Raw genomic sequence first — 27,883 nt, 5'->3', positions numbered from 1 at the left:
GTTTCTCTCACACACACTCAACATTTTAACTTAATATGCAAATCTATTATTTGTTCCTTTTTCCTGTTATCCGTACATTGACTGAGACGCTGTAAATGTCTCCACTGTGGGACGAATAAAGGCTCTTCTGATTCTTATTTAAATCTATGCAGGATTCTTGCTGTGTGACTTTTTACTGCACTCATTATAAGTTGCTTTGGATAAAAGCTTCAGCTAAATGAGACGCAATGTAAGAATGTCACATTTTAGGGTAAAAAGGAAGCTATAATAAAATCATTGTCCCTTTAAATTATTATTCTTTTTGGCAGTAATCTTTTTTTTTCTTTTTATCCACCAGGATAAAAAGACAGGAGACAGGAGACAGGAGAGCGTCACATGACCCGTCTTCCTCTCGGGGTCATGCGAGGAGAGGTTCACTCGAGGCCTGGCAACTGTTGCCATGGCGACGGAAGCTCTTCCTAGCAACACGTGTGTGGCACTTTGGTGTTGGGAGGAGAGAAGCACGAATGAGAGAGAGGTGAGTGAGAGAGAGAGAGGAGAGAGAGAGAGAGAGGAGACAGAGAGAGAGCACGAGAGAGACAGAGAGGGGCGGAAAGAGAGAGAGAGAGAGAGGAGAGAGAGAGAGACAGAGAGGAGAGAGAGAGAGACAGAGAGGAGAGACAGAGGAGACAGAGAGAGAGACAGAGACAGAGAGAGAGAGAGAGAGAGAGAGAGAAGAGAGAGACAGAGAGAGAGGGCGAGAGAGGCGGAGAGGAGAGAGGCGGAAAGAGAGAGAGAAGAGACAGAGATAGAGACAGAGAGAGATGGAGAGACGGAGACAGAGGGAAAGATCTCCGTAAAAAATGCAACAAGTGTGTTTTTTATATTTGACAGTACGGAATAACACAGGTTTTATGAATATTACTAATTAAGATCTGGCAATTATATATCGATTTGTTCAGATTTGAATCAATAAAATCCACCATAAATCTACCGCTACATTTCCTGCTTTGTGAAGAAAGGTGTGCAACAAAATGGCACCTCCTCAGTCATAGACGTATCGGCGAGTCTGCAGGAGAAGCTCCGAGTTAAACTGGGCGATGTTATATTTCTATCACAAACGGCCGAATGGAAGGAACCCTTACTTTAGAGTCTGATTAATTGACTTTTAAAGTATTTTACCAACAAAAACAAGCAGGTCATTGCAGGTCTGTGTGCAGGCTGGCGCATGGGAGAATTGTCTAGCACCCACATTTATTTAATTGAATTGGCTGCGTTGAGGGGAATTTGCGTTTGCTTTTTATTGTGGATTACTTGTTCTTTAGGTCTGGCTGATTGTTCCGTGTTTGCATGTTCAATACGCATGTTTAATAAATGCATGTTATTCTATAGGTTCTCCTTTTTACATATAGAATTAGGGCTGCTCAATTAATCGTATTTTAAATCGCGATTACGATTATGGCTTGCAACGATTACGAAAACAACGCAATTGAAATAAAACGATTATTTTTTATTATTATTATTTATTTATTTTTTGGTTTTTCAGTTAAAGTTCAGGGTAATCAACTGTTAAAAACATACTGTTCAAAATGTTCTCCAATAAATGGATGTTTTCAAAGTCAATGAATAATCGCATTTAATAATCGCAATTCGCGGATACAAGCGGTCGAGATGGGTTTTCTCCGCAGGGTGGCTGGCGTCTCCCTTAGGGATAAGGTGAGAAGTTTAGTCGTCCGGGAGGGACTCGGAGTTGAGCCGCTCCTCCTTCGCGTCGAAAGGAGCCAGTTGAGGTGGTTCGGGCACCTAGTTAGGATGCCACCTGGACGCCAGGCACGTCCAGCTGGGAAGAGACCAAGGGGTAGACCTAGGACCAGGTGGAGGGATTATATCTCTTCGCTGGCCTGGGAGCGCCTTGGGCGACCCGACCACGGATAAGCAGGAGAAGATGGATGGATGGATGGATGGATGGATGGATGGATGGATGGGATGGATGGATGGATGGATGGATGGATGGATGATCGAGATTATGATTTTTGCCATAATCGAGCAGCCCTATATAGAATTAGAGCTTTTGGACATTTCAACTCACCGTATTACATAGGTGCGGAACGGTATGATGTGCTGCATGACCGCAGGAATGTGCAACCATATTCGGATCTGTGAGCAAACACAAAGAGTATTTACCATCAAACTCACATGAAAACATATCAGACAAACTGCAGTGGGAGTCTTTATAACCACGGTATCTCTGCTCCTAGGTCACAGGGAACATCTCGGTTCAATGAGGGTAGGTTAAATATAGGAAACACTCGTCAGTACACTGCAATACTGTTCAACAGAACATACAATCAGGACCTAACAATAAGTAACACATCGCAACAAAAAAGCTAAGTAATAATACCTTTCGTTAAAGGATAATTTATTTCATAACTGATATCAGAGTGCATTATATTTCAAACTGTGTTCTTAATACAGTTGCAAAAACATTCCTTATTAAATCTTATCTCAATCTTTCATTTAGTTAAGAGTTATTGACTTTAACGTGATACTTCAAATCCTTTTTTTAGATGTGTGCATATGTATAAATGTGTCTGTTGATTGTGTATATACAGGATATACATATTTATATTTATATTTGGGATTGTGGGAAACCTCTCTGTCTGTACACACACACTGAAAGATTGACAATAAAGTTGGGGGTGTGTGTGTGTGTGTGTGTGTGTGTGTGTGTGCACTCACGTTGGAGACGATGGTGATGAAGGCGTGTGCGATGGGGAAGGGGAGACTCTCGGGGGTCCCCGACTCAAAGCACTCCTTCATCAGCGAGAGGCCGTGCTTCCCACAGAACAGACAGACGTAGCGCAGCAGGTGCAGAGGAACCTCCACGTCCTGTCAACAAAGAGAGAGAGAGAGACATCGTCAGATACATCCCAGAAAGGCCTGACGCATCACTCAAACTTTTCTCTTAAGAGTTTTCCACTTTACTTTCCAGAAGGTGAAATTGCTGAGTCGTGCTTACAGTCAAATGTTAAGTGTTTTTGCAGCAGGAAACACAAAAGTAGTAGTTTGAAATGGCCTTCTCCTTTAACCATCTTGTTGTTGAAAGCGTAAGAAAACCTAACATGATAATTATCGTGGTGGCATGCTTTTCTGTGTTTCGATGTTACAACACTTGTTTATAAATGTATTTAAAATCATGTCAACATCCACTCTGAACTCCAGTGGAAAATGCATTATGTGCTGCGTTCTGGATTCAACAAGTTAAGTGTGTTGGAAAGTGTAGTTTCTTATTTTGGTGTACTTCATATAAAACTTGTTTTGACTTGATTGAATCTCTACCCTACATGTGATAGTTGAAATTGTATTAATATAAAAACTACTGTTGTTAAATGTTGTGTACAGTTACTTCTGCTCGGTCAAATCAGCGAAAGATGGTAGTTCGATATGTAAGCAGTAGAAAAGTAAAGGGGAGAAAGAGCCTTAATTATAGTGCTGGCTTGGCGTTTCTATGTTTAGACGTTTCAACGCTCGTTCTAAAAGCTTGCAGGACTTTAGAGTAAATTGAAAATCATGTCAACAACAATTCTGAACTCCACTGCTAAATGATTGTATACGATTTGTTACGCTAGCCGCTGCATTTCTGGATCAATCAGAGGGGAGTGTTGGGAAATGGTGGTGTAGTCATGTTTATTTTGGTGTTCTTAAAACAATAAATCATTACCTTTTTTTGACTGAATTTCCACACGGCAATAGACTGTTGTAGTATAAAGTAGAAATACAAGTATTGGTTGTATGTTGTGTATTACAGTCGTATTTTTGGCCTGTAAAAAGTGTCTACATACACAAGCAGTAGAAAACATGATGAGCCTTAATTAAAGTGCTGGAAGGGTTTTCTTTATTTAGATGCTTTAGGCAGTCAATTATACGTGATGTGAATATAATATGTCGACAACAACTGTGAGCAAAAGGCAATGACATTTGGACAGTCGAGCAAATGTTAGTGCACTAAACAATATATCATGAACTTGTTTTGCCTTGATTGAAAGCAGTTTGACGTTGTTAGTCTGTTGTTATGGACGGTAAAGCAAGTGAAAACTGGAATGTTTTTTGCTGGCCATGCTCCTTTTTCATACAGCCCGTTCTGGAATGATTCACCCCGTGAGTTTAATGAAAGCTTTATTACGAGGGGAAGGTAAGGCAGATTATCCGGGGACACGTTACTGCTCTCCGAGGGACATGGACTTCATCTGCAGGAAACCATATCCAAGACACGGCTCCGTGTTCTCCCAGTAGAAAACCCCTACGCCTCATTTACAAACCGCACTACCCACATGAGCTCGTTAAAACACACTTTGAGAGGAATGCATTCCTTTCCTAAACATTGTTATTGAACTGATCCTGATCTCTTAATCTCAGAGAACAAAGAGCGGCATCGGGAGGAAAGACTGAAAGCCCATAACTGTGGGGGTTATGATGAGGCTCTGTAATAAAGTGGGCGTCCGTTTGGCAAAACAAGCAGAGGCAGGAAATGAGGACAATACTTTTATAAACACACAACTGTACTCAAAACACTGCATTCATCTCAAACTGTGACATCAGGCTTTCTGCCTCTGTGGGTCAAACGGAGCACTTCTTTATTCCAATGAAATCGAGTAGTCATTCTCTTAGAGTCATTCATTGCTAGACACACACTTATTTTTACCATAAGGCATTTTATAGTATAGCTTTGTTCATAGATTGTTATGTATAGGTCTATTTGTGGGATAGCAAACAGTTATATTGATAATAAGTAGAGATGTCCCGATCCGATCACGTGATTTAAAAAAGATCGCGAAAAAAAAAATCGGGGATCGGGAATTTTTTTTTTTTTTCGAAAATATTTTTAATTATTTTATTTAATGTTACAAAACAAAAATGACCATGTTCACGTCTTAAAGTCATCCTGAGGACTTAGTTGTGGTTTAAAATTACACAACATCATGTATGTGTTGCTTCTCTTGGGCTTGTTTTCAGACCTTGCTTATTTCTCTGAAATCTGGCAACAGAGTGGGCGCAGTGTCTAATAGTAGCAGTAAGCTAACGAGAGGCTACGTGCAGCTGGTGACTCGGGAGTCGGGACGGAGAAAATGTCAGGAGTTTGGAAGTATTATAAAATTGAAAGCGAAGGCAGTGTAACAGCCAGATGCAATGTTTGCAAGAAGGAGGTTCCGCGTGGTGGAAAGAACAGACGTTCAACACGACCAATCCATCACGCCACCTGAGAAACAAACAACAACAACAACAACACGACGAGTACACAGCGGCCACTCGGGGAACGGCACTGAAACAACCGACACTTTCAGAGACTTTTAAAAGGAAAGAGAAACTGCCCCAGAACAGAGAAAAGGCCAACACAATAACAGCCAAGATAGCTGAATGTATCACGTTGGATGACCAGCCGTTATCTGTTACCTTTTCTCTCTTAAAGATCGGGGGAAATCGGTATCGGGAGCAAAAAAAGGTGATCGGGACATCCCTAATAATAAGTGATTAACTACTTTCCTCACTTACAAGTACAAGTACAATTTTGAGGTTCTTAACTTGAATATTTCCATTTTCTACGATCTCAATATCCGTGAAATACTTTTTTTTACCATTACATGTATTCAATTAGATTAAGAATAGAAGATATTATCAATGAATACATCATGATATGTCAGAAGTCTTTATACATCCTGTAATTTACCCTCAGGATCAATAACAATATACAAGTCAATTAAAGCCTTCACCCTAAAACGATGAATGCACTATTATATACAGTATATTACAAAATAAACTATATTCTGAAATGGGTCGTTTAGATGTTAACACTTATGTACTTTTACTTAAAAAATGATTTTAAAGAGAAATATTTTACTTGCAAAAGAGTATATCTGTACTGCAGTATTGTTACTTTGATTTAAGTAAAATATTTGAGTATTTTTCCTCCACTGCTGATTTGACGTTGGTCCACAGCCAACTCAAATGAAGCTTTCGATGCACAGGAACTGATGGACAGAAACATGTCGTTGTTTTATTGTGAAGCTGCTCCGCTTGTTAGAGAACATCCCATCTGGAGCCATTTAGAAATATTAATAAACAAAAGAAATCCGACTCCACGGGATAAAATGAATCCAGATGGCCCCGAACAACGAAGCGATCGCAGCAACGTGAAACCTCCAGAAACAAAACGTTTATATTTAGAGAGTGAGCCGCTGGGGGTCATGTGTCTGAGGTCAGATCTGAGATACCCTCTGAGGTCAGGACACAATATTAACTACAGCAGAAAACACTAAAGTTTGAGTCTGTGGTGTGAAAATATACCGTGAGATATGTCGCAAAATATTACTGATTATTGCTTCTTCAGCTGGGCGCGGCGCGTCTGTGAAGTTTTGAGTCTCGGAGGTTGTCGTAAGAGAAACTCAACGGTTGCGTCTCTTGTTAATGTTTCAATCGGATTAAACATTGATTATTTTCCGCTCTTATGGAAGCCGGTTTTCCTACCTTCCAGCGTGCCCGTAGTATTTAAAATCGTATTTATCCAAAGCCCAAGAAGAAACATCAACAGCTAACGAAATAAATGTGTCAGTTAGAAAGTTAGAAAAAGTCCCCGGACAGGAACATGCATAGCAACAGTAACTTATTGTCTAGTATAGCACAATAGTAACCAACACATTATGTAATCACGTTACTTCTCTTAGTAATAGTTTTTTAAAATGTAATTTGTTTTTATTTTGTCAAGAGATCAAAAATGAAGATATTGAACTTACTATTCATCGCTGAACACAAATGATACTGGATTCGAATGACAAGTTATTTAGAAAGTAAACAAACCATACTACAAACTAGGGCTGCTCAATTCATCGTATTTTAATCGCAATGACGATTTTGGCTTACAACGATTATGAAAACAACATAATGGAAATAAAACGATTATTTCTTTTTTTGTTGAATTATACTTAAAGGTGGGGTAGGTAAGTTTGAGAAACCAGCTCGAGTGTGCTAGAATTTGAAAATACACAACCGGAGACAATCTGCCACTTCCTCACAGAGCCCCTCCTCCAACACACACGAACGCGCACATGACCAATGAGGGCACGAGGTAAGTTTGTGCCCAGATGGAAGGCTGACAGGCAGGTAGGCCATCCAGTTACTTTAGCCGGCCCGGTTTTTACAGTACTACGGCTTCTACAGATGAATTTTTTTTATTGATTTCTTTGTCAAAGCACTTCAGATATTCATTGCTATCGGGATGTTAAGAGCATTCCATGAAATATAACAAAAAGTGTATCTCGAGCCGGTTTCCGAAACTTACCTACCCCACCTTTAAAGTTCAGGGTAATCAACTGTTAAAAACACTGTTCACATTTTTCAAAGTAAATGGATAATCGTTTTTAATAATCGTGATATCAATTATTGGCCCAAATAATCTAGATTATGATTTTTGCCATAATCGAGCAGCAAACCACTACACTCTGTGTTACTGCAGCTTTTCCATCCACGGTCATCCATGGGACACTTTGTACAATTCCTTGTGACTTCACCTTTTGAGTGTATTTATTGAAAAACTCCCAATAGAGTATTTTATAAAAAAGTTATTATTTTGAATTTATTTAACGCAAAATGTCAAATATTGTTTCGAGATATGATCTCGTCTCCCTGTCCACAAACTGCTGCTGAGTCGGGGTGACTTTCAGATATTTCTTAAAACAAAAGACAGGAAGTGACTCAGTTAAAACCGGTGTTCCTAACATTAAAGGTATTTCCCGTCACTGTGGAAAGCCGATGATGAAGCACTTTATTCCCGTGTCCTGTTAATCTGCTTTACGCCTGCTGTAATAAACCCCCCAGCATGGTGACCTCACAGAAATCAAAACTAAAGTATAAAGTCTTCTCAGCCGGTCATGTGACACCGTGTGGGAACCCTAATATCTCTTAAAAGCGTCTCCCAGCATGCACCAGGGCATCTAGTCATCATCACTGGTACTCCCCCTGCTCTGGATGAAGCACAGCTGTCTAAAGATAACCACCCCAACAATAGGACGGATTCCCCTTAAGGCGTTACGCAGACGATGGTTTCAGAAGCAGCTGACAAAGGAAGTCTGTTTTTATAGCAGAGGGGGTATTTTGAGGGTCTTTTCCTGCTGTAGGTGCCGCTTGATTGACAGTGTTTAGGGTGTAACAACACACTTAAATATCTTACGTTCATGTCGCAGAAGGAGCCCAGGATGTTGCTTTCATGAGCAGATATGTCCTGAAGGAAAGAAACAGACAGTGAGATCAAAGAGTTATCCTCAAGAAGGTTCTTTCCTTTAAAGCGCAGTTCTGATCATGAGGTTTAGGAATTACTATTATCATCCAGCCCGTCATCAGAAAGGTTTACTCTGCATCGTGTCTGCGGTGGAATTGTGATTTTGATGTTCTTGTTGCTGTCTTGCCGGACCCCTTTTGAAAAGGAGATGGTTCTTCTCAAGGGGTTTATCCTAAATGTTTACAATTCAGTTCATATCTGTGTCATATCTGTACCTTGCAGGCGTAGTGGTGTGTGTGTGTGTGTGTGTGTGTGTGTGATAGGGACTCCTCCTCACCTCTATAGTGGGGGGTGCGTGTGATAGGGACTCCTCCTCACCTCTATAGTGGGGGGTGCGTGTGATAGGGACTCCTCCTCACCTCTATAGTGGGGGGTGCGTGTGATAGGGACTCCTCCTCACCTCTATAGTGGGGGGTGCGTGTGATAGGGACTCCTCCTCACCTCTATAGTGGGGGGTGCGTGTGATAGGGACTCCTCCTCACCTCTATAGTGGGGGGTGCCTGTGATAGGGACTCCTCCTCACCTCTATAGTGGGGGGTGCGTGTGATAGGGACTCCTCCTCACCTCTATAGTGGGGGGTGCCTGTGATAGGGACTCCTCCTCACCTCTATAGTGGGGGGTGCGTGTGATAGGGACTCCTCACCTCTATAGTGGGGGGTGCGTGTGATAGGGGCTCCTCCTCACCTCTATAGTGGGGGGTGCGTGTGATAGGGCCTCCTCCTCACCTCTATAGTGGGGGGTGCGTGTGATAGGGCCTCCTCCTCACCTCTATAGTGGGGGGTGCCTGTGATAGGGACTCCTCCTCACCTCTATAGTGGGGGGTGCGTGTGATAGGGACTCCTCCTCACCTCTATAGTGGGGGGTGCCTGTGATAGGGACTCCTCCTCACCTCTATAGTGGGGGGTGCCTGTGATAGGGACTCCTCCTCACCTCTATAGTGGGGGGTGCGTGTGATAGGGACTCCTCACCTCTATAGTGGGGGGTGCGTGTGATAGGGGCTCCTCCTCACCTCTATAGTGGGGGGTGCGTGTGATAGGGCCTCCTCCTCACCTCTATAGTGGGGGGTGCGTGTGATAGGGCCTCCTCCTCACCTCTATAGTGGGGGGTGCGTGTGATAGGGACTCCTCCTCACCTCTATAGTGGGGGGTGCGTGTGATAGGGACTCCTCCTCACCTCTATAGTGGGGGGTGCGTGTGATAGGGACTCCTCCTCACCTCTATAGTGGGGGGTGCGTGTGATAGGGCCTCCTCCTCACCTCTATAGTGGGGGGTGCGTGTGATAGGGACTCCTCCTCACCTCTATAGTGGGGGGTGCGTGTGATAGGGACTCCTCCTCACCTCTATAGTGGGGGGTGCGTGTGATAGGGACTCCTCCTCACTTCTATAGTGGGGGGTGCGTGTGATAGGGACTCCTCCTCACCTCTATAGTGGGGGTGCCTGTGATAGGGACTCCTCCTCACCTCTATAGTGGGGGGTGCGTGTGATAGGGGCTCCTCCTCACCTCTATAGTGGGGGGTGCGTGTGATAGGGACTCCTCCTCACCTCTATAGTGGGGGGTGCGTGTGATAGGGACTCCTCCTCACCTCTATAGTGGGGGGGTGCCTGTGATAGGGACTCCTCCTCACCTCTATAGTGGGGGGTGCGTGTGATAGGGACTCCTCCTCACCTCTATAGTGGGGGGTGCCTGTGATAGGGACTCCTCTTCACCTCTATAGTGGGGGTGCCTGTGATAGGGACTCCTCCTCACCTCTATAGTGGGGGGTGCCTGTGATAGGGACTCCTCCTCACCTCTATAGTGGGGGGTGCCTGTGATAGGGACTCCTCCTCACCTCTATAGTGGGGGGTGCGTGTGATAGGGACTCCTCCTCACCTCTATAGTGGGGGGTGCGTGTGATAGGGACTCCTCCTCACCTCTATAGTGGGGGGTGCGTGTGATAGGGACTCCTCCTCACCTCTATAGTGGGGGGTGCGTGTGATAGGGACTCCTCCTCACCTCTATAGTGGGGGGTGCGTGTGTGTGTGTGTGTGTGTGTGTGTGTGATAGGGACTCCTCCTCACCTCTATAGTGGTGTCTGTCTGTGTGTGTGTGTGTGTGTGTGTGTGTGTGTGTGTGTGTGTGTGTGTGTGTGTGTGTGTGTGTGTGTGTGTGTGTGTGTGTGTGTGTGTGTGTGTGTGTGTGTGAGAGAGATAGGGACTCCTCCTCACCTCTATAGTGGGGTGTGTGTTGTGTTTGTAGGCGGTGTAGAGGGGGAACTGGATTTGGAAGATCTTGGCGGCACACAGCAGCAGTTTCTCCCTCTCCTCTGTGCTCCAGGAGCTGAAAGGATCCTGGATATCACTGCTGCTGCTGCCTCCAGCTCCTCCTCCTCCACCAACTCCTCCATCAGCTCCTCCTCCAGCTCCTCCTCCTCCACCAACTCCTCCATCAGCTCCTCCTCCAGCTCCTCCATCAGCTCCTCCACCAGCTCCTCCATCAGCTCCTCCACCAGCTCCTCCTCCAGCTCCCCCAGCACCACTGCCACTCTCCCCAGGCCCCAGTGCTTCCATCTGGGCTTCACTCGGCGGGCTGGGCCCCTGACCCTGGATCTTATTCTGATTCTGGTCAGATGTTTCGGCGTCTTCTTCTGCAGAGTCTCTCTCCACGTTCACAGGTTCATCTTCACCCGGTGAGGAGGGCTGAGGGAGGGGTCCGGGTGCAGCCTCGCTCCATTCAGACCCCCCCTCCGCCCCACACAGGCCTCCTTTATGTGTTTGATCCTGGACGCAGCAGAGGCGGTCTCTCAGGCTGCTGATCTGAGCGATGACCAGGTTGATGAGGGCGTACACCAGCTGGTTGAACACCTCCAGGTGCTTGTACTCCTTGAAGCAGCAGAGGCATTGTCTGAAGACACAACACAGAAACACGGGAGGCGTTAAACATGACAGAGCTTTAGTCTGAGGCCAGTCCCTTCAGGACCTCACTGAACGTTACTGTAACTTATAGCTGCACCCTGTTTTGGTTGTTTTGGGTTTTATATGCACCTTTAAAAAGGTCCCCTATTTTACTGTTTTTCATTACTTTCTCAGATATATACAGAGCCTGTCTCTGATTGGCTGAAACACCAACCAGATCATTGCAGCATTACCCATAATCCCCTCTGTTTCAGCCCTGTTTCCAAAGTGCTGATTCTCTGTCTGTTACTTTAGATGAAAATAAGGAGCCCCTCCCCACGCCCCTCTGAGAGACCTTTGGTTACAAAGAACTCAATGGTGCTCTAGGGGGAGATTCAGGTGATAAGGGGGGGGGGGGGGTTACCTTGGTTGCTGATTGGCTAATGGTCACACAAGACAACACATCGTTATGACATCATAAAGTGGCCAAAATCTGATCAGCTCATTTTCAGACAGGTTTTTATAGAAATGGATCAAAAAGAGAGAGAATCTCTTTTCAGAGTCTCTTTCCACAGAGGGGACACATGTTGATGTAGAAGAGACATGAAGAAGAGGGGACACATGTTGATGTAGAAGAGACACGAAGAAGAGGGGACACATGTTGATGTAGAAGAGACATGAAGAAGAGGGGACACATGTTGATGTAGAAGAGACATGAAGAAGAGGGGACACATGTTGATGTAGAAGAGACATGAAGAAGAGGGGACACATGTTGATGTAGAAGAGACATGAAGAAGAGGGGACACATGTTGATGTAGAAGAGACACGTGTTGATGTAGAAGAGACATGAAGAAGAGGGGACACATGTTGATGTAGAAGAGACATGAAGAAGAGGGGACACATGTTGATGTAGAAGAGAAATGAAGAAGAGGGGACACATGTTGATGTAGAAGAGACATGGAGAAGTGGACTTTGCGTGGTCTGAGATGTCACTGACCTCTGTGTCCAGGAGCTGATGTATCCCAGCACTCGCAGGGCATGTTCCTTCTTTAGCTGGAAGCCTCCTTCACTGCCGTCTGCATCCGATACTGAGGAGAGAGAAATATCTGTCAGCTGGATACGTCACACGTCGGATCGAAGTCAAACCTAATTTATCTTCTTCCAAGTAACCCGTTTCTTTCATTTGAGATGTATTGAGAGTACCGTACTTTTCGGACTATAAGCCGCGACTTTTTCCCCCATTTTTTGTGTGCAGCTAACGGCCACTAGGGAACCTCCTAGATCTATGGATTTTACAGGTCAAATTAACCACCTTTAACGCTATGGGCTCTAGGACCGGTCCACCTTTAAGCGGCGGGCTCCAGCAGGAAAAGCTGGAGGCCGGAAAAGAGTGAGACAGGTAGCGCGCCAAAGTAAAAGTGGAACCGAGAGACAGAACGAGAGCAAGACAGACGGACAATTTAGCTGCTGGGGCTTATAGTCCGAAAAGTACGGTAGTTTAATAACAGAAGAACAACACAATGTCTGGATGAATCAAAAAGGACACAACTTCAAGCAGTACGTCCAATTGGTTTCCATGATTTGCTTGATATTGTTACATAAACTGAAACTGAATAATTATTATAACATGTTTATTCTCAAATCTTGCCCATCCGATAAGCCTCAATCAGATCGGCTTCGGTCTAAAGTTCCTCTCATTGTATGCCTCTACAAAAGGGCCACATCAGTCACGCCCACTTTGGAGGAATCAGGTGTCTCCGCTGAATCGCTGACCTCAATTAGACGCCAAGGACACCAAAAACTGCAACAATAAAACTCCATCAGTCATCTCAACGTTCCTCGTCACTGAAACGGAGCCCTCTCAGCTCCACCTGTGAACAGAAGCTCCTCTGAGGCCGCAGAACAGAAGCCGACTTCCACTCTCCGGGTGATTGGGCCGTTTTCCTGCAGCCTTTGAAGATGACGTTGTCTGGGAACACCCACACAGGTGCCAGCATTACATCCAGTTAAAGGCTGCATATCAGAGTGGGTATAAAGAGGGGGAGGACACCTGCACTGAGACTGCAACGCTCAGCCAGGCTGGAGGCGTTTCAACATGGACGCTGCAGCCGGGACACCATAAGTACAGTTCAGATGAAATGTGTGAGTGAGAGAAACATCGCACGCTCTAAATGTGTGGAGAGGGAGAGAGGCATCTCTGCTCTTCTGTGTTTCCCACTGTAAGGAGAACAGCGGAGATAAAGGGCGTTGTAATATTTCCACAGCAACTGGATTTTGTAATTAGATTTACTGGATTAGGGATCTCTGGCACAGCAACCCACCTCTGAGGTGCAGTGAGAAGGGAACATGTTAACCCTTTCAGTATAAGAACAACGCTATTGTCGACTGACGGCGACGCAAGCCAATCAACAGCCAGGACAGCAACCGAAATGCAGCCGACATAACATGAGCGGCGCCTATACAGACGTGTTGGCATCTCAATATGTCCTTTATTTAACCAGACTCTTTTCCCAGAGTGACCGAAGAGGGACGAAGTTACAACAGACAAGACAGGCAGACAAATACAGCTGTCGATATGCGAAGTAAAGCAAACTATTAAAAATCATTCAAAACTGGCAACATTTTAAATCTCAAGGTTGTTTTGCTATAAAGTCCACACTTCATCTGTGCAGACGGGAAACACAACTCCCACAGCAACATTAATATCCCGTCAGAGACATTTAAAAACTCACTTTTAGATTCCATCAAGACAAAACTAGCGTCTTCCCATCAGTAGAGAAAGACACTGATGAACTATTGTCAACATTTCACGCTTAGAGGCTCAGAAGCCGAATGTATTATCTTATTTGACATAACCTTGAAAGACGCACATGTTTCAAAATACATGTTGTCAAATTAAGGCGAGGCAAGTTTATTTATATAGCACCTTTCAACACAAGGCAATTCAAAGTGCTTAAAATCAGTCATTAAAAAGAAAAGATAATAAAAGAAACATTAAAAGAAAAACATGGATAAAAGTTACAGTGCAGTTTACGATGTGAACAGTTCAATTAAAAGCAGCAGCAAAAAGAAAAGTCTTTAGTCTGGATTTAAAAGTAGTCAGAGTTAATTAAAGCGGCCCCATTATCCTTTTTTGGGTTTTCTCGTTCTTGTCCGAAACCTATATTTCTTTTCAATTTTCATAAATTACCTCACCAGACTAGTGAGGACACTCGTTCGACATACAACTGAAAAATGATCACATCAGTCTTGAACAAAGTGCCAAAAATGGTGAAGATTAAAGGTGGGGTAGGTAAGTTTGAGAAACCGGCTCGAGATTGCTGGAATTTGAAAATACACAACCGGAGAAAATCTGCCACTTCCTCACAGAGCCCCTCCTCCAACACACACGAACGCGCACATGACCAATGAGGGCACGAGATCAGTTTGTGCCCCGATGGAAGGCTGACATGCAGGTAGGCCATCCAATTGGTTGTACTTTTTACAGTATTACGGCTTCTACAGATGACATTTTTTTTTATGGATTTTTTGTCAAAGCACTTCAGATATTCATTGCTATCGGGATGTTAAGAGCATTCCATGGAATATAACAAAAAGTGTATCTCGAGCCGGTTTCTCAAACTTACCTACCCCACCTTTAAGTAACGTGTTTTAAGTGTGTATGGAAATGCTTTTTTAAAGCAACAATCTATATAATAAGACACGCAGATGTGATTCTGCAGGATGCTACGTAAAATAAAGTGTCTGGTCGACACAAGCAGGTCAGGTGTGTCTGCTGCTGCAAAATAAATTCAACTTCATGAAAAGGTTCATCAGAATCTCTCGTCTGATTCACGATCAATTCTGTGTGATAATGCTCTCTGCTCGGGGTGCATGGGATGGATTTAGTTTTTCTATAAATACAGATTACCGATAATCAGCTTCTCGCGGTCGACGGCGATAACATAACCGCCATTTAACATTAAAAAAAAAATCGTTTTAATTGAATTCAGTCACGAAAGTATTATGATTTTCCCAATGATACATCTTTTCCTTTTTTGTCTTTCAAACTCTCCCCAGATATTCAATCCGCACAGAGAACAGGAAACAAGCAAATCCTTGCATTTGTGTTAGAGTGTGTGTCCCGGCCCGAGTCAGGCCGTAAAGAGGCTTCCGTCTCTTGCAAAACACACACACACTCATGCTGCGGCAGCAAATCGGAGGTCAGAGGTCGCCTGCACACCCAACACATGGAGCTGCCAGTCTTGTAGACAGAGCTGTCACAGCTGACAGCCCCCCACTGCTACCCCCCCCCCCCCCAGATCCCCAGCGAGTATGAGAGAAGCTGTAAAGCCCAACAGGTTCACAGATTTTAAAAACGCACACGAGGCAGATTTCTTCTTCTGAGTTAGAATCAGGCCCCAGAATACTCAACAAGTGTTGGACCAAGCTTTCTAAATGCTGAAAGTTGTTGTAAACTAAATCTCTTTAGTGCAGTGAGGGGAAACCGTTTGTTCAGGGGCAGCACAGAGACAACGTTAACTTTATCACATCGGACCCTCAAAAACACGAGAGTCTGAAAACACAAGAGTTCCATAAAAAACTCACTCATATTTCAATCCGTTGACATTTCATAACTTTGATCATTAATCAATCAATGTGTATTCATACAGCCCAATATCACCAAGGTTACATCTGTCTCAGTGGACTTCACAGTGTGCACAGAATATCAGTATGACAATACGACACCCTCTGTCCTTAGACCCTGTTTCCTCAGACCCTGTGTCCTCAGACCCTCCGTCCTCAGACCCTCTGTCCTCAGACCCTGTCCTTAGACCCTGTTCCTCAGACCCTGTGTCCTCAGACCCTCCGTCCTCAGACCCTCCGTCCTCAGACCCTCCGTCCTCAGACCCCGTGTCCTCAGACCCCGTGTCCTCAGACCCCGTGTCCTCAGACCCCGTGTCCTTCAGACCCTCTGTCCTCAGACCCCGTGTCCTCAGACCCCGTGTCCTTAGACCCCGTGTCCTCAGACCCCGTGTCCTCAGACCCTCGTGTCCTCAGACCCTCTGTCCTCAGACCCCGTGTCCTCAGACCCTCTGTCCTCAGACCCTCTGTCCTTAGACCCTCACATCGTTCAAGGAAACACTTCCATGATGATGCTTGTAGGACTTGGTGATAATAAGCCAATCTCTTTTTTTTTTAAACACTACGTTTCAAAGCGGCCACCGAGTACTGAATTGGAGCTTTAAATGCATTTGAACATTTTCTCTCATTTCGATCAAATGTTCATGATTTTTAAACACATTTTGACCACTTTCTAAACTATATCTGATGTGAAAAGACGCATAAGATTGTGTGTCTTGTTACTTGAGTTCAAAGGGAACTGTGTCAGCAAAGTGCACCTCAAACTTCTTACAACACGACATATTCGTTCATGTATCCGTTTAATAGCGGGGCGGTGGTGGCGAAGTCGATAGGGACTTGGCTTGGCAATTGGAAGGTCACCAGTTCAAGTCCCGGCAAGACCAAGTGCTACCGAGGTGTCCCTGAGCAAGGCACCGTTCCCTACACTGCTCCCCGGGCGCTGTTCAAAATGGCTGCCCACTGCTCCTAACACTAGGATGGGTCTAATGCAGAGAAACAATTTCCCCACGGTGATTAATAAAGTATATCAAAATCAAAAAATCAAAATACATATATTGCTTTTATGTTAAAGGTTGGGTTTGATATTGAACCAAAACACATAGTATCCAAAACACTGAGTATCTAAAGGCGGCAAGATGGGTCAGATTGTATTTTACTCTTGATCAAAAAGTTCCTAAATTGATATTATGATGTTTACATTTCTCTACTGGAATAAACATCGTTTGGTATTGCATATCAGGTGTCGTACGGTTAAATGAATTCTAAACTCTAATGCTGAAATGTGAAAACTGTGTTGTCTGACTTCAGGATACAAAGCAATTCAGTCGCCAAGACAACCTGCATTTCGTCCACACAATGACCTGTGGCATGCAGGTGAACATGTAATGACCTTCTATCGCCAAGCAACACATCCTCTGTGATAAACATTACCTGGACAACCTGATGCGAGGTTTGCAAAAAATTAGGGATGCTCCGATCGCCAATTTCGGGCCGATCGCCGGAATCAGTATCGGCCGATACCGATCGCCGATCCGATCGAGTGGGCGGGGCCTAAATGGAAGATTTAAACATCACTTTAAATCTTCCATTTAAAGTGATGTTTTCTCTCCCTCTCTCTCCCCCTCTCTCTCCCTCCCCTCTCCCTCTCTCCCTCTCTCTCCTGACAGCCTGTCAGTATCTCATGCAGCTCACTGATCCAGTAATGAGTGACCCGACAGTGAAGAATAAATATATTTATAATAACTAGTTTATCTTGTTCCAGAGGTAGATCAAATAGCTAAGTATGTCTAACTCTTGTGTGTTTCGCTGCGCTCACCGGTCCGGCGGCGGAGCTGCAGGATTTCTGCTTCACGTTGCATGCCGCTATTTTACTGTCTTTTTCGGACACCTTGAAATACTGCCAGACCGGTGAAGCCATTTTGGCTAGCTTGTTTTGCCGCACAGAGAAAAGTGTCATGTATTTTACGTCATGCGATCGGCTCTCGCGATCGGCATGTTTAGAGAGCACCGATCGATCGGCAGAGAGTGAGTACCGATCGATCGGAGCATCCCTACAACAACAAAACCCACCATATTAGAGAACAGTCCCCTGGTCCCTATGTTGTGTTGTATTGCCCACATTTCACAAAAACACAAGCAGTGACTGAACCGGTATTCACACCAACAGCTAAGTGACAGGTCATATGGGAGCCAAACATCCAATATCAGATCAATCCTAATACGACAGCACAGTTATATTTAAGACAATAGTGTTTTCTAGCTTGGTGTCAAAGGTCTCTTTCCTTTTGACAATACACTAGAAAGCCGCTCCAAAATCAATGGTTTTCCTAGATTTCTGTGAAAGGGCTGTCCTGCACAAAGCTCCGATTTCAACCCCATCCAACACCTGTGGGATGAACTAGAACATCTGCAGCTCACATCAATGGCCGACATCAGGGATAACATATTCAGACCCACATGTCTGCCGACGTTGGTGACCAACCCTCTCCATAAAGAAAGGGAAATGAATGACCTTAAATCGTTTTTTGATGGACTCGCGGACAAGAGAGCTGTCAAAAAGACAAATTGAAAGTGTGCGGGCAAAACAGACTTCACTTGTATTAGATAATGATGTAATGTATTTCTGTCTAATTGTATAGTTTAGAAATGTTATAGCATTTAACTACACTGCGAATGTGAGACTCCGCTAAGAATGAAAACCAGATATCTGTCTGCATGTTAACGTTAAAAGGTCAAACCCAGTTTACGGCATGTCAGTAGAACCATGTCTTGTGAGCATCTCCTCCAAGAACGTTGTTTAGGCTATTCTTGCAGACTAAGAGCAAAATCCCAGGACTTCTTAGGTCAAAAGTATTCAAAGATAGGAGTCTGTCATAGCAGCACAATTATATCCAATCGCTTTAAGACGATATGTCAATAATATAGTAGCACAGGTGTCTAACATGTTGGAATGATCGTCCTGGATCGCGAGCGCTGGATCTTGAGTCGTGGCTGTGGTCCTGGATGGATATCCTCGTGGATTCATCTTCCTATTATACACACATGCATTTCCAAACATTTGGACTACCTATGTTGCAAATGTATTATCTTTTCAATTTACACACGGCATCTATTGCACGTCTGTCCGTCCTGGGAGAGGGATCCCTCCTCTGTTGCTCTCCCTGAGGTTTCTCCCATGTTCCCTTTAAACTGTGGGTTTTCTTTGGAAGTTTTTCCTTGTACGATGTGAGGGTCTAAGGACAGAGGGTCTAAGGACAGAGGGTCTAAGGACAGAGGGTCTAAGGACAGAGGGTGTCGTATTGTCATACTGATATTCTGTATAAACTGTGAAGACCACTGAGACAAATGTAACATTTGTGATATTGTGCTATATAAATAAACATTGATTGATTGATTGATTGTTGGGTGTCCACAGACTTTTAACCAATAGCTGTACCATAAGGAATCAATCCCATTACCATAACAGGTGGCCACCACTGTTCCCTCCATTAGTTTTGTTCTATACACTAATGTGCAGGATATAATGGAGAGTACCATTTGGTGATTGCATTAGTGAGCCCATGCTACTTGTGTCCTGCACAGACCCCTGAAAGTGCAGCAAGGCCTGGTTAGCATGACTGGATTCATTGCTAACTTGTAGCTCGAGGGGCTATAAAGGTCAAACACAGGTTTAAGGCATGTCAGAAGAACCATATCATGTATTTGTACTCTTGTTGCAAAATCCCTGGACTTATAAACTCGTATACAAAGTTTTAAACAATAGGAGGATGTGATGGCAGCAAAATAATAACAATGGGTATACAAATACATGTTTAACAAGTAGCATAGGTGTCTTTTATGTTAGGTCCCAATTTTAACCATTAACTGTACAATAAGGATTCAAGTCCTTTACAATAACAGGTGGCCAACAACTAATTATCTCAAGTAGATGTGTGTATACACTCAGTCCCTAAATGCACATTTCCATTGCTTGTCTTAAATACACTTGCTGGATAGTATTGCATTAGTCAGCCCATGCTACAGTCAGGTGCATGATTGTCTGTTAAAGTGGAGGCTGCAGGAGGAGCTTTTCACATGACACACAATAGGCTACACACACACACACACACACACACACACACACACACACACACACTTGCAGGAAAACGACAAATAAACCGTCAATCGCTGCACAGTAACACATTCTCAAATAGTGCTATGACAGAAAAAAGCTTTTGTTCCAGATCTTGCACAGACCCCTGAAAGTGCAGCAAGGCCCGGTTAGCACGCCTGGACTAACGGCTAACTTGTAGCTATAAAGACAACCTTGTATTTACATTGGCATGCTTTAGTTGGCCGTGTTTATGAGGGGGCTTCGTTGCTAAATCAATTTAACCACCAAAACCAGCAATGAAGTGAAGCTGATGTGCACACGACATCGGCCTGAAAAACATACACAACCAAGGATTAACGATGTGCCAAAAATATGCGCCTCGTTGCAGCCATTAATTTTCTGGGCTAGCTTTTTCTGCCGTTAGCTTAGATTAATAATTCAGAGACTCGTCAAAAAAACACTCATGAAATTCAACACAGCATGTTCGTGTTAGGAATATTAACAAAGTGTGTGTGTGTGGAAAGTTAGCACGGCGTTTTTGAATTATTGTGAAGCATCTGTGAAACAATGGAGTGGACAGCTAGCAGACTGACCTGACAAACACATCAAACAAAGTCAGGCTTACTCGCTTTAGCTAAACTATGCTAACTCTGCTAACTTCCAAAAAAACCGTGCAAGCATAAATGTAGCAGCATTTAGCATGATTAAAACACACTCATGTGCACTGTGTTCAACTGTGCTGAAGTATTATAAGTCATGGCTGTAATGTCACGTAAAAAAAAACATCGCGGTGATGTAATTTTGAGTCAATTTTTGGGCAGCTCAGCTTAGTGTGAGTTTCTGAGTGTTTGACAGACAGGCCCCAAAACTGCCTATTTGGTAAGGGGGAAAAATGGCATTCATATCAAAACCGAGACAGTCTGACACTAAGACACAACTGTCATCGAGTGCAGAACATGAAGAGATATTTCAATTCCTTCCACTTGTCTTGTGGATGCACAGTCTGCATGTAAAGCCGAGTTATAAACACGAAAACACACAAAGTTATATTTAGCTAGCCAGCATGCTAACAGCAAGCTCCAGTGGACAGCGATGCTAACAGCAAGCAGCTAGCTCAGCATCGTCCGGTGTAAATAATAAAAATGATTTCTCTCACTTACTTTCATTTAAAACCTCCACCAGCTCGGCGCAGTTTTCACACATTGTTCATCAAGGGGAGTTCACTGAGTCACACCATTGCACTGGAAGCTGTTGTTGGTGGCTGGTTGTTTTTGGGGATAAAAAAAGGCCCAGTGGAGGGAGTGATTGGTGAAGGTTATCCCACTGAATGAGAGCAGGGGAAGGTGGAGAACGGGATTAGCATCCAAGCGACAGTTGATGTATACACCAAAAGTTAAAGAGACACTGAAAAGGTAGAAATCAAGTCAGTGTCCAATCTGAGCGTTACTTGAGAGAGTAGACACAGCAGCCATGATGAAAAGGGAGGGGAGGGAGGGGGCGACACACAGTGGAGATCGTTCGGGAGTTTCCGTGCTGTCTCCTTCGCCCGTTCGTGTTTCTTCGTAAGTCTCGCGATATCTTCCCAATGATGAAGCGCATCCATAGATAGTACAAATATGTAAGGCACATCTTTACGGAAAGCTTTATCTATACCTCTTCAATTCTTTTTTTTGTATATCTTTGTAGTAAATGTAAACTTCTACTGTTAACAAATTAAGGTTTAAGTCCATTTATTAAAAAAATATATTAACTTTTGTTTGGGGGGGGAGTGATTGGTGAATGTTATCCCACTGCATGAGAGCAGAGGAAGGTGGAGAACGGGAGTTGATGTTCACAACACTGAAAAGGTAGAATTTGAGTCAGTGTCCAATCTGAGAGTTACTTGAGAGAGTAGACACAGCAGCCATGATGAAAAATGAGGAGGGGGGGGGGGGGCGACACCCATGGATGTTTTATAAGGGCGACACACAGTGGAGATTATTCGGGAGTTTCCGTGTTGTCTCCTTCACCCGTTCGTGTTTATTCGGAAGTCTCGCGATATCTTCCCAATGATGAAGCGAATCCATAACATTTACAAATCTTTAAGGCACCTATTTTCAGTCAACAACATTGAATGATGCAAATACAGTTTAGATTAATTAAAACTTTAAAAATAAATAAGTCAAATAATGGGAAAAGTGAATGATTTTCTTTATGTTAATAAAAGGATTCATATAAGCCACATTGTCTAACTCCCAAGGGCAACTGCGGTTTATTTTTATATTTGTATCAATATTTTTACAAATCTTTATCTTATCAACTTTTTCTGTTAACAAAATCTAGGTTCAACTCAATATTTTTTCAAAATACTTTTGCAAAGTTTAATTTGGATCCCTTTCTCCTTACATTTTAAATGTAAATTTGTTTGAGTCAAAGTCAACTTTATTGTCAATCTCAAAATATGTTTGTACAGACAGAAAGATCAAAATACTGTTTCCCACAGTCCCGAGGTATAAAAAACACACCTCAAGACCTCACTTTCATGCTTTCAAGTAATACATTAAGCTATATATTAAGGCAGTAACTTTAGCAAAGAGAGCTACTATAACTGAGACGGTGCTCAGTTTAATACTATTACTTTTATTATTTATGTTAACCCCCGGCATTTTAAAAGTTACTTTATATTTTTTAATAAATTGTATTTATCCCATCACTTATAATATATCAATGTATCTGTATGATTAGTCAGTATTACTGGTCATTTGTATGATTGTAATGTTTGAATGTTTGATTTAAAATAAAAAATAAATAAATAGGATAAAATACAAACAAATTAGGAACTGAGTTGGCATTCTGTGAATTTAAACTGAAGACCCATTATTATGTTTTTATTTAGTATTATTATTTAAAATTCATTCTTCATAGGAATACTGTCAAAGTGCAGTTTAAGTCCTGCATTTGAAATCTTACTGAAGTAAAAGTATTGGCATCAAAATACACTTAAAAGAACCTTAGTACACAGTGCAGCTGGTAAAGGTGGAGCTCATTTTAATAACTTAGTTGCGGTATTTCTTGTAGGTAATAAAAGCATTCAAACATATGTAGTCAAGTAGAAAAAAGATTACCCATAAGATGCAGTGGAGTAAAAGTATTAACAAAAATGGAAATATTAAAATGCAAGGCGCTCTAATAATACGAACGAACAGTACAGTAGGAATTGCACTTGGTTACTTTCCTCCTTTGGTAATGAGCAATAACTTATGTTGTCACTTATTCCCAAATCATTCTGATTCAAAGATCTGTTAAACAGAAGATATGTTGTCGTGCTACAGGCTATTGTCATCTGATGCAACCCATACATGTGCAATATTATGTACACAAATAGCATATTTATTATGCTATATAATTGAATTATTTCCTGCACTTTATTTTTGTTATTTTGTGTATGTATGAATGGATGGACCCGTGTGGCGCAGTGGTCTAGTGCGTTGGTGTTCGGATCAGGGGAGCACAGGTTCAAACCCCACTGCAGTCAGCATGTCGTTGTGTCCCTGAGACACTTCACCCCAAATGGCTCCTGTGGGGATTGCGTATTGAGTATGTAAGTCACTTTGGACAAAAGCGTCTAACAAGTGACATGTAATGAATGCTGCATATCTTTGTTGTCTTTTCTGAATGTTTTGATGGCACTTTAAAAAGAAGCCGCTTCCGCTTTACTCTTCTTGTTGTACTGTAACTATTCTATTCAATTACTGTAACGCAATAATTGTATATTAGTCAGGGTATATGCAGGAATCATGAAGTCAAATGTAATACCTTTAAGACCCTTTCCATACATTTTAAGACCTCATCGCCACTTTGAGTTTTAACTGGTTACCTTGGCGACACGCTTTACCTCACATTGACTATATACAGTATGGATTGTCCTTCCTCCTTATCTTCCAACCATTTGGACGCAGACTTGCATTTCCCCATAACGATGTTGCTTAACAACCGGCGTAAACGGACCTTCGCGCGCTATCAAGCAGTGAGCGCGCGATGTCCTGTTCAGATGACGTCACATCCAACGGGATGCCAGAAATAACACACCTACGCAATGATTACATTCAGGCAGACTGTAGAATACAACCTCTTTGGACAATTCATATACTTATTGAAAACAAACTACAACATTTAATGCCTTGGAAAATGCCCTTTAATAGCCTTAATTTTCGCTAAATTGATTTATCAACTTGTAATACTTTTTAAGACCCCGCGGACACCCCGTTAATAACATCTGTATTTAAGTAGTTTAGTGCCGAACTGGGAACACATATCTGATGTATAAAACGTCTGTTTAACTGTGGTCAGGTGTGACTCCTCTGATGCCAGAGTTTGGGAGGTAAATATATTCATCACCAGCCAAGCTGAGCGTCAGTTTCCAGATATTTAAGAATAAACGTCATTTGCAATACCCTTCAGATCCTGGCAGCACGAGTTGTGACATTCCTCAAAGTTTTCCATAAACTCCAGAGCTTTGGGAAAAAAGAAATCAGACGCGTTTTTTTTTGTAAAAATAGCCAACTTTATATTCTCAGAGTACTAAGACAGCTTTACAAACAGGATGATATGCACGCAGCCTTCCTTCTCATCCAAACGCAGAGCGGTCCAACTGAAGCTCCGACTCGATCAGAGCCAGAGTATAAGAAAAAACAAAACGATAAACACACTGACAAACCAAAACAAGACAACAAAGGAAGCAAGGAAGTCAACGTTTACTCCTTGAGCATCACATTCGTCCTGCACCATGCACATGGCACTTCAGAGCAATCTGTCATCTAACCATCGCAAGTGTTCCAACATTATATATTACATATTAACAAAAAGGAGAGGAGGTGAGTTGAGGTGGTGAAGAGGGAGTTAAAATACTTCATGCAGGTGTAGAAGAACCGTAATGGCCAAACATAAAGCTTTAATGAGCAAAACAATTAGCAAAAGATGGCATGTTACACAAAAAAAAAATCTTTGTATAAAATAAGTTTGTAGGAAAAACAAAAGAATCCGCGCCGGGGTTAAGAGGAGGGGGTCAGGGGGGACGAGTCTCATTTACATATTGACATTGATTTGGTCGACGTACAACCGAGTGCTGGGGTCCTTCCTCTGGCCCCTCATTCTCTTTTTCAAACACACACACACACACTCGCACACAAACACACTTGAAAAGAAAACTATCAACAGGAAGCGTCCGTGCTCTCTCGTGACTCTTTCCCCGTCCAGAGCGGTTTCTGTTCACGCCGCCGCTCAGTCGCACATCTCCTCCGGGATCTCGTGAGGGTTGAGGATGCCGGGCACCGACATCTGCAGCTTGTGTTTCTCCTCCTGGGCCTGGCGCAGAGACGTTTCCCTCTCCTCCAGGAACAGGTCTGTCGTGTCCTCGCCAGCAAACTCCTGCAGGACCACACAGGCAGAGGCTCAGCAGAGGCAACAACAACACCGGGCTTTAGCTTTCAAACGGAGAGAGCGCCACTACTTCCCTCTGCTTTCAGACATTAAAATAATCCGTGAACAGTTATCAACTCGTTCAAAGCTGATTATACTTAATGTATTAATGTGTTGGCATTTACAAAAATTAAAGTGTGTCGTAAAACTGTGAAGTAACACTTTCTTTTGTGTGTGAAACGCTCAATGAACTACATCTCCCATCTCGCACCACACACCCAGACGGCCGTCACGTTGGAACATTTCACTTCTTTCTCTCAGAACCAGGCGGAAAGTATTAAAAGAGAAATCACTCCAAGTCTGGGCACGTTGAGAGCTGTGCATGCACACAGGGGGAGTGAGTCGGTCCGTGAGAGCCAGCATGCGGGACCGGGACTCTGGGATTTGTAGTCTTTCTAGTTGCGTATTTTTCATAGTCTTATATTTCAACAGTTTTAAGACAAACTGTGACTTTTTTGACATGGAAATAATTTTTTAAATTGACGAACATCATATGTGTAATTCGTGGCACAATTCAAACGGGATCGAACGATACGTTTTCTCTCTCCATTGACTTCAATACATCCTTTTTCAAAAATAAGGTCCCATGGAGGAAAGGGAGGGACTTGGCCTCTCTATGGTGAAGTCCCTGGGCTTCTTTAATCGGGCCAAACAGCTGTTTTCTATTTATGTTTAGATTTTGATAGAACTTCCTGATTTTACTTAATTGCTTTGACTCTTATCAATATGCTTTACTACTAAATACACAACACGATTAAATCTCTTTCAAGGCTCCTAAAGCAAAATCACCAGACACAAATTGTACTATATATGTAACTGGGTAAACATAACTTCGTCAGTTTACTTTATGGCACCATTTTCATGAATGACATCCCGTTTTCAGGTGCAGGTATTATTCATTTACTCCGACACTCACTTTGATCTGCACGAGGAAGTCCCTCAGGTGCTCCTTGAAGGCGGGGATGTCCTGATTCAGGCTGAACAGACCCGTCACAAACACCTTCACCTGGGCGCTGCACACGAGAGACAACAATCAATTAGTCGGTGGACGAAGTAACAGAAACATCCGTCACAGGAATCCTCAATAGATAATATGAACCCATACAATAACCGCGATATCGAGCTGATTTATGGGTTCATTGTTTAGTCTATAACAAGTCAGAGAATAGATTAAAAAATACCATCCAAGCTTCTCAAAGTTCTTTGCATTCTCTACCAGGGACCTACGAATATTCAGTTTAATACGATGTCATACAGGGAGAAAATAAATCACTTTAATGCTTAATTGAATAGCTATAGTAGATAATATTTCAATCACTCGACGTATCATCGCAGGTCGAGACTATAAAACCCAAGTGCCAAATTAACATGTGTTCATCCTTTTGTTGAAGACATTCTCATCAGAAATCAAAGTCTACGAGGTAAACGTTGAGGATGGAAATGGAGTTTGAAAGGGCTGAATCACTTGTGCATCCTTTACTTTGAATCAGTGTTACGTGCACTGTGGTCTGCTGAAGCTCAAGTGGCTGAAAACACCTCAAGTCATTAGTTTTGATCTCAATGAACTCGTGAAAACGCTCTGAATATTTGGCAACAATAACCACAGTCTTCTCATGTTGACTCACTTCTACAGCCTTCGCTTAAGTGGCTGAAAATATCTCACTTGTTATATTTTTGATCTCAATGCATTTGAGTAAAACTAAAATGCACTGGCAGACGTCAGGCGAAGCTCAGTCTGCTCATGTACTCTCACGGCCCGTCTACACTACAGCGTCGACAACTCCAATCTGCCCATTCACTTTCAATGGGGTGACGTCACGTTGCCTCGCTTTTTCGCCGAACTGAATTGTGGGTAGCAGAGCGGTCCGTCTCAGGCGTCTCCAGCGTCAGAAGTTGAACAATGTTCAACTTCTGACGCCGGAGTAGCCAGCGCCAGCCAATCAAATCCCGTTTCGGAAAATCTGACAGCTCAAGCCGTAGCCAATCAAACCGCGTCTAAGCTGGGAGAGATATCCCGCCGTTCATTTCTATATTTCAAAAAAAGTCGGAGGAGAAACTAACTATCGCCGTAGCGAATCACCCGGTTTTGTATGACCAGACCCTCTCCACCTACCGGGATACAAACCGGAGGAACCAGCATGGAGGGAGGTGGCAGAGACAGTGGGGGAAACTGGTAGGTTTTCGCCTGTTTGGGGAGTTTATATATATATTGCTCCTATAAAATCCCCGGGGTTTTTGCTTTGTATGTCGGGGGCGGGAGATTCATGTGATTGGTTGTTGGTCGTGTTGCTTGAATAAAATCCCCAAGCTACAGACACTTCCAGCACCAAGCTATTTTTGAAGCTGTAGTGTGGACGCTCCGTTAGTGTGGCGAGAGAGAGACTTACTCCTGCAGGTGAGGGAAGGCGGTCTTCAGCAGGTTGGCGATGTACTCCTGCACGTGCGCCTGGTTGTTTGTGGGGCTGGAGGCGCTCAGAGCCACGCTGACCTTCCCCTCCTCCACCAGGTTGAACATGTAGGCCAGGATGGTGG

General features: G+C 43.3%; 3 protein-coding genes across 3 annotated transcripts in view; 1 reads left to right on the top strand and 2 right to left on the bottom strand.

Moving 5' to 3' along the window:
* The window catches only part of usp34 (ubiquitin specific peptidase 34), a 95,791-nt gene extending 74,406 nt beyond the window's left edge, over window positions 1-21,385 (bottom strand). Inside the window, 6 exon segments of the mRNA XM_071204925.1 lie at window positions 2,069-2,136; window positions 2,719-2,868; window positions 8,201-8,251; window positions 10,513-11,188; window positions 12,176-12,266; window positions 21,055-21,385. Of these exon segments, the coding sequence (XP_071061026.1) occupies window positions 2,069-2,136; window positions 2,719-2,868; window positions 8,201-8,251; window positions 10,513-11,188; window positions 12,176-12,266; window positions 21,055-21,097 (1,079 nt within the window). The 5' untranslated portion in view covers window positions 21,098-21,385.
* LOC117450830 (protein SPMIP3-like) overlaps window positions 1-27,883 on the top strand; it is a 349,252-nt gene that overhangs the window by 185,681 nt on the left and 135,688 nt on the right. The gene's annotated exons all lie outside the window — the stretch shown is intronic.
* The window catches only part of xpo1a (exportin 1 (CRM1 homolog, yeast) a), a 33,619-nt gene continuing 30,155 nt past the window's right edge, over window positions 24,420-27,883 (bottom strand). Inside the window, exons 23-25 of the mRNA XM_034088707.2 lie at window positions 27,739-27,883; window positions 26,268-26,364; window positions 24,420-25,300 (exon numbers count right to left, since the gene is read on the bottom strand). The exon at window positions 27,739-27,883 is cut by the window's right edge and continues 15 nt beyond it. Coding sequence (XP_033944598.1) covers window positions 25,154-25,300; window positions 26,268-26,364; window positions 27,739-27,883 — 389 coding nt within the window. The 3' untranslated portion in view covers window positions 24,420-25,153. The remainder of the gene's footprint in view (window positions 25,301-26,267; window positions 26,365-27,738) is intronic.

The sequence above is a fragment of the Pseudochaenichthys georgianus genome, chromosome 1 (genome assembly GCF_902827115.2).
Source record: "Pseudochaenichthys georgianus chromosome 1, fPseGeo1.2, whole genome shotgun sequence".
Classification (NCBI taxonomy): domain Eukaryota; kingdom Metazoa; phylum Chordata; class Actinopteri; order Perciformes; family Channichthyidae; genus Pseudochaenichthys; species Pseudochaenichthys georgianus.
This window is presented reverse-complemented; position numbering and strand designations above follow the sequence as displayed.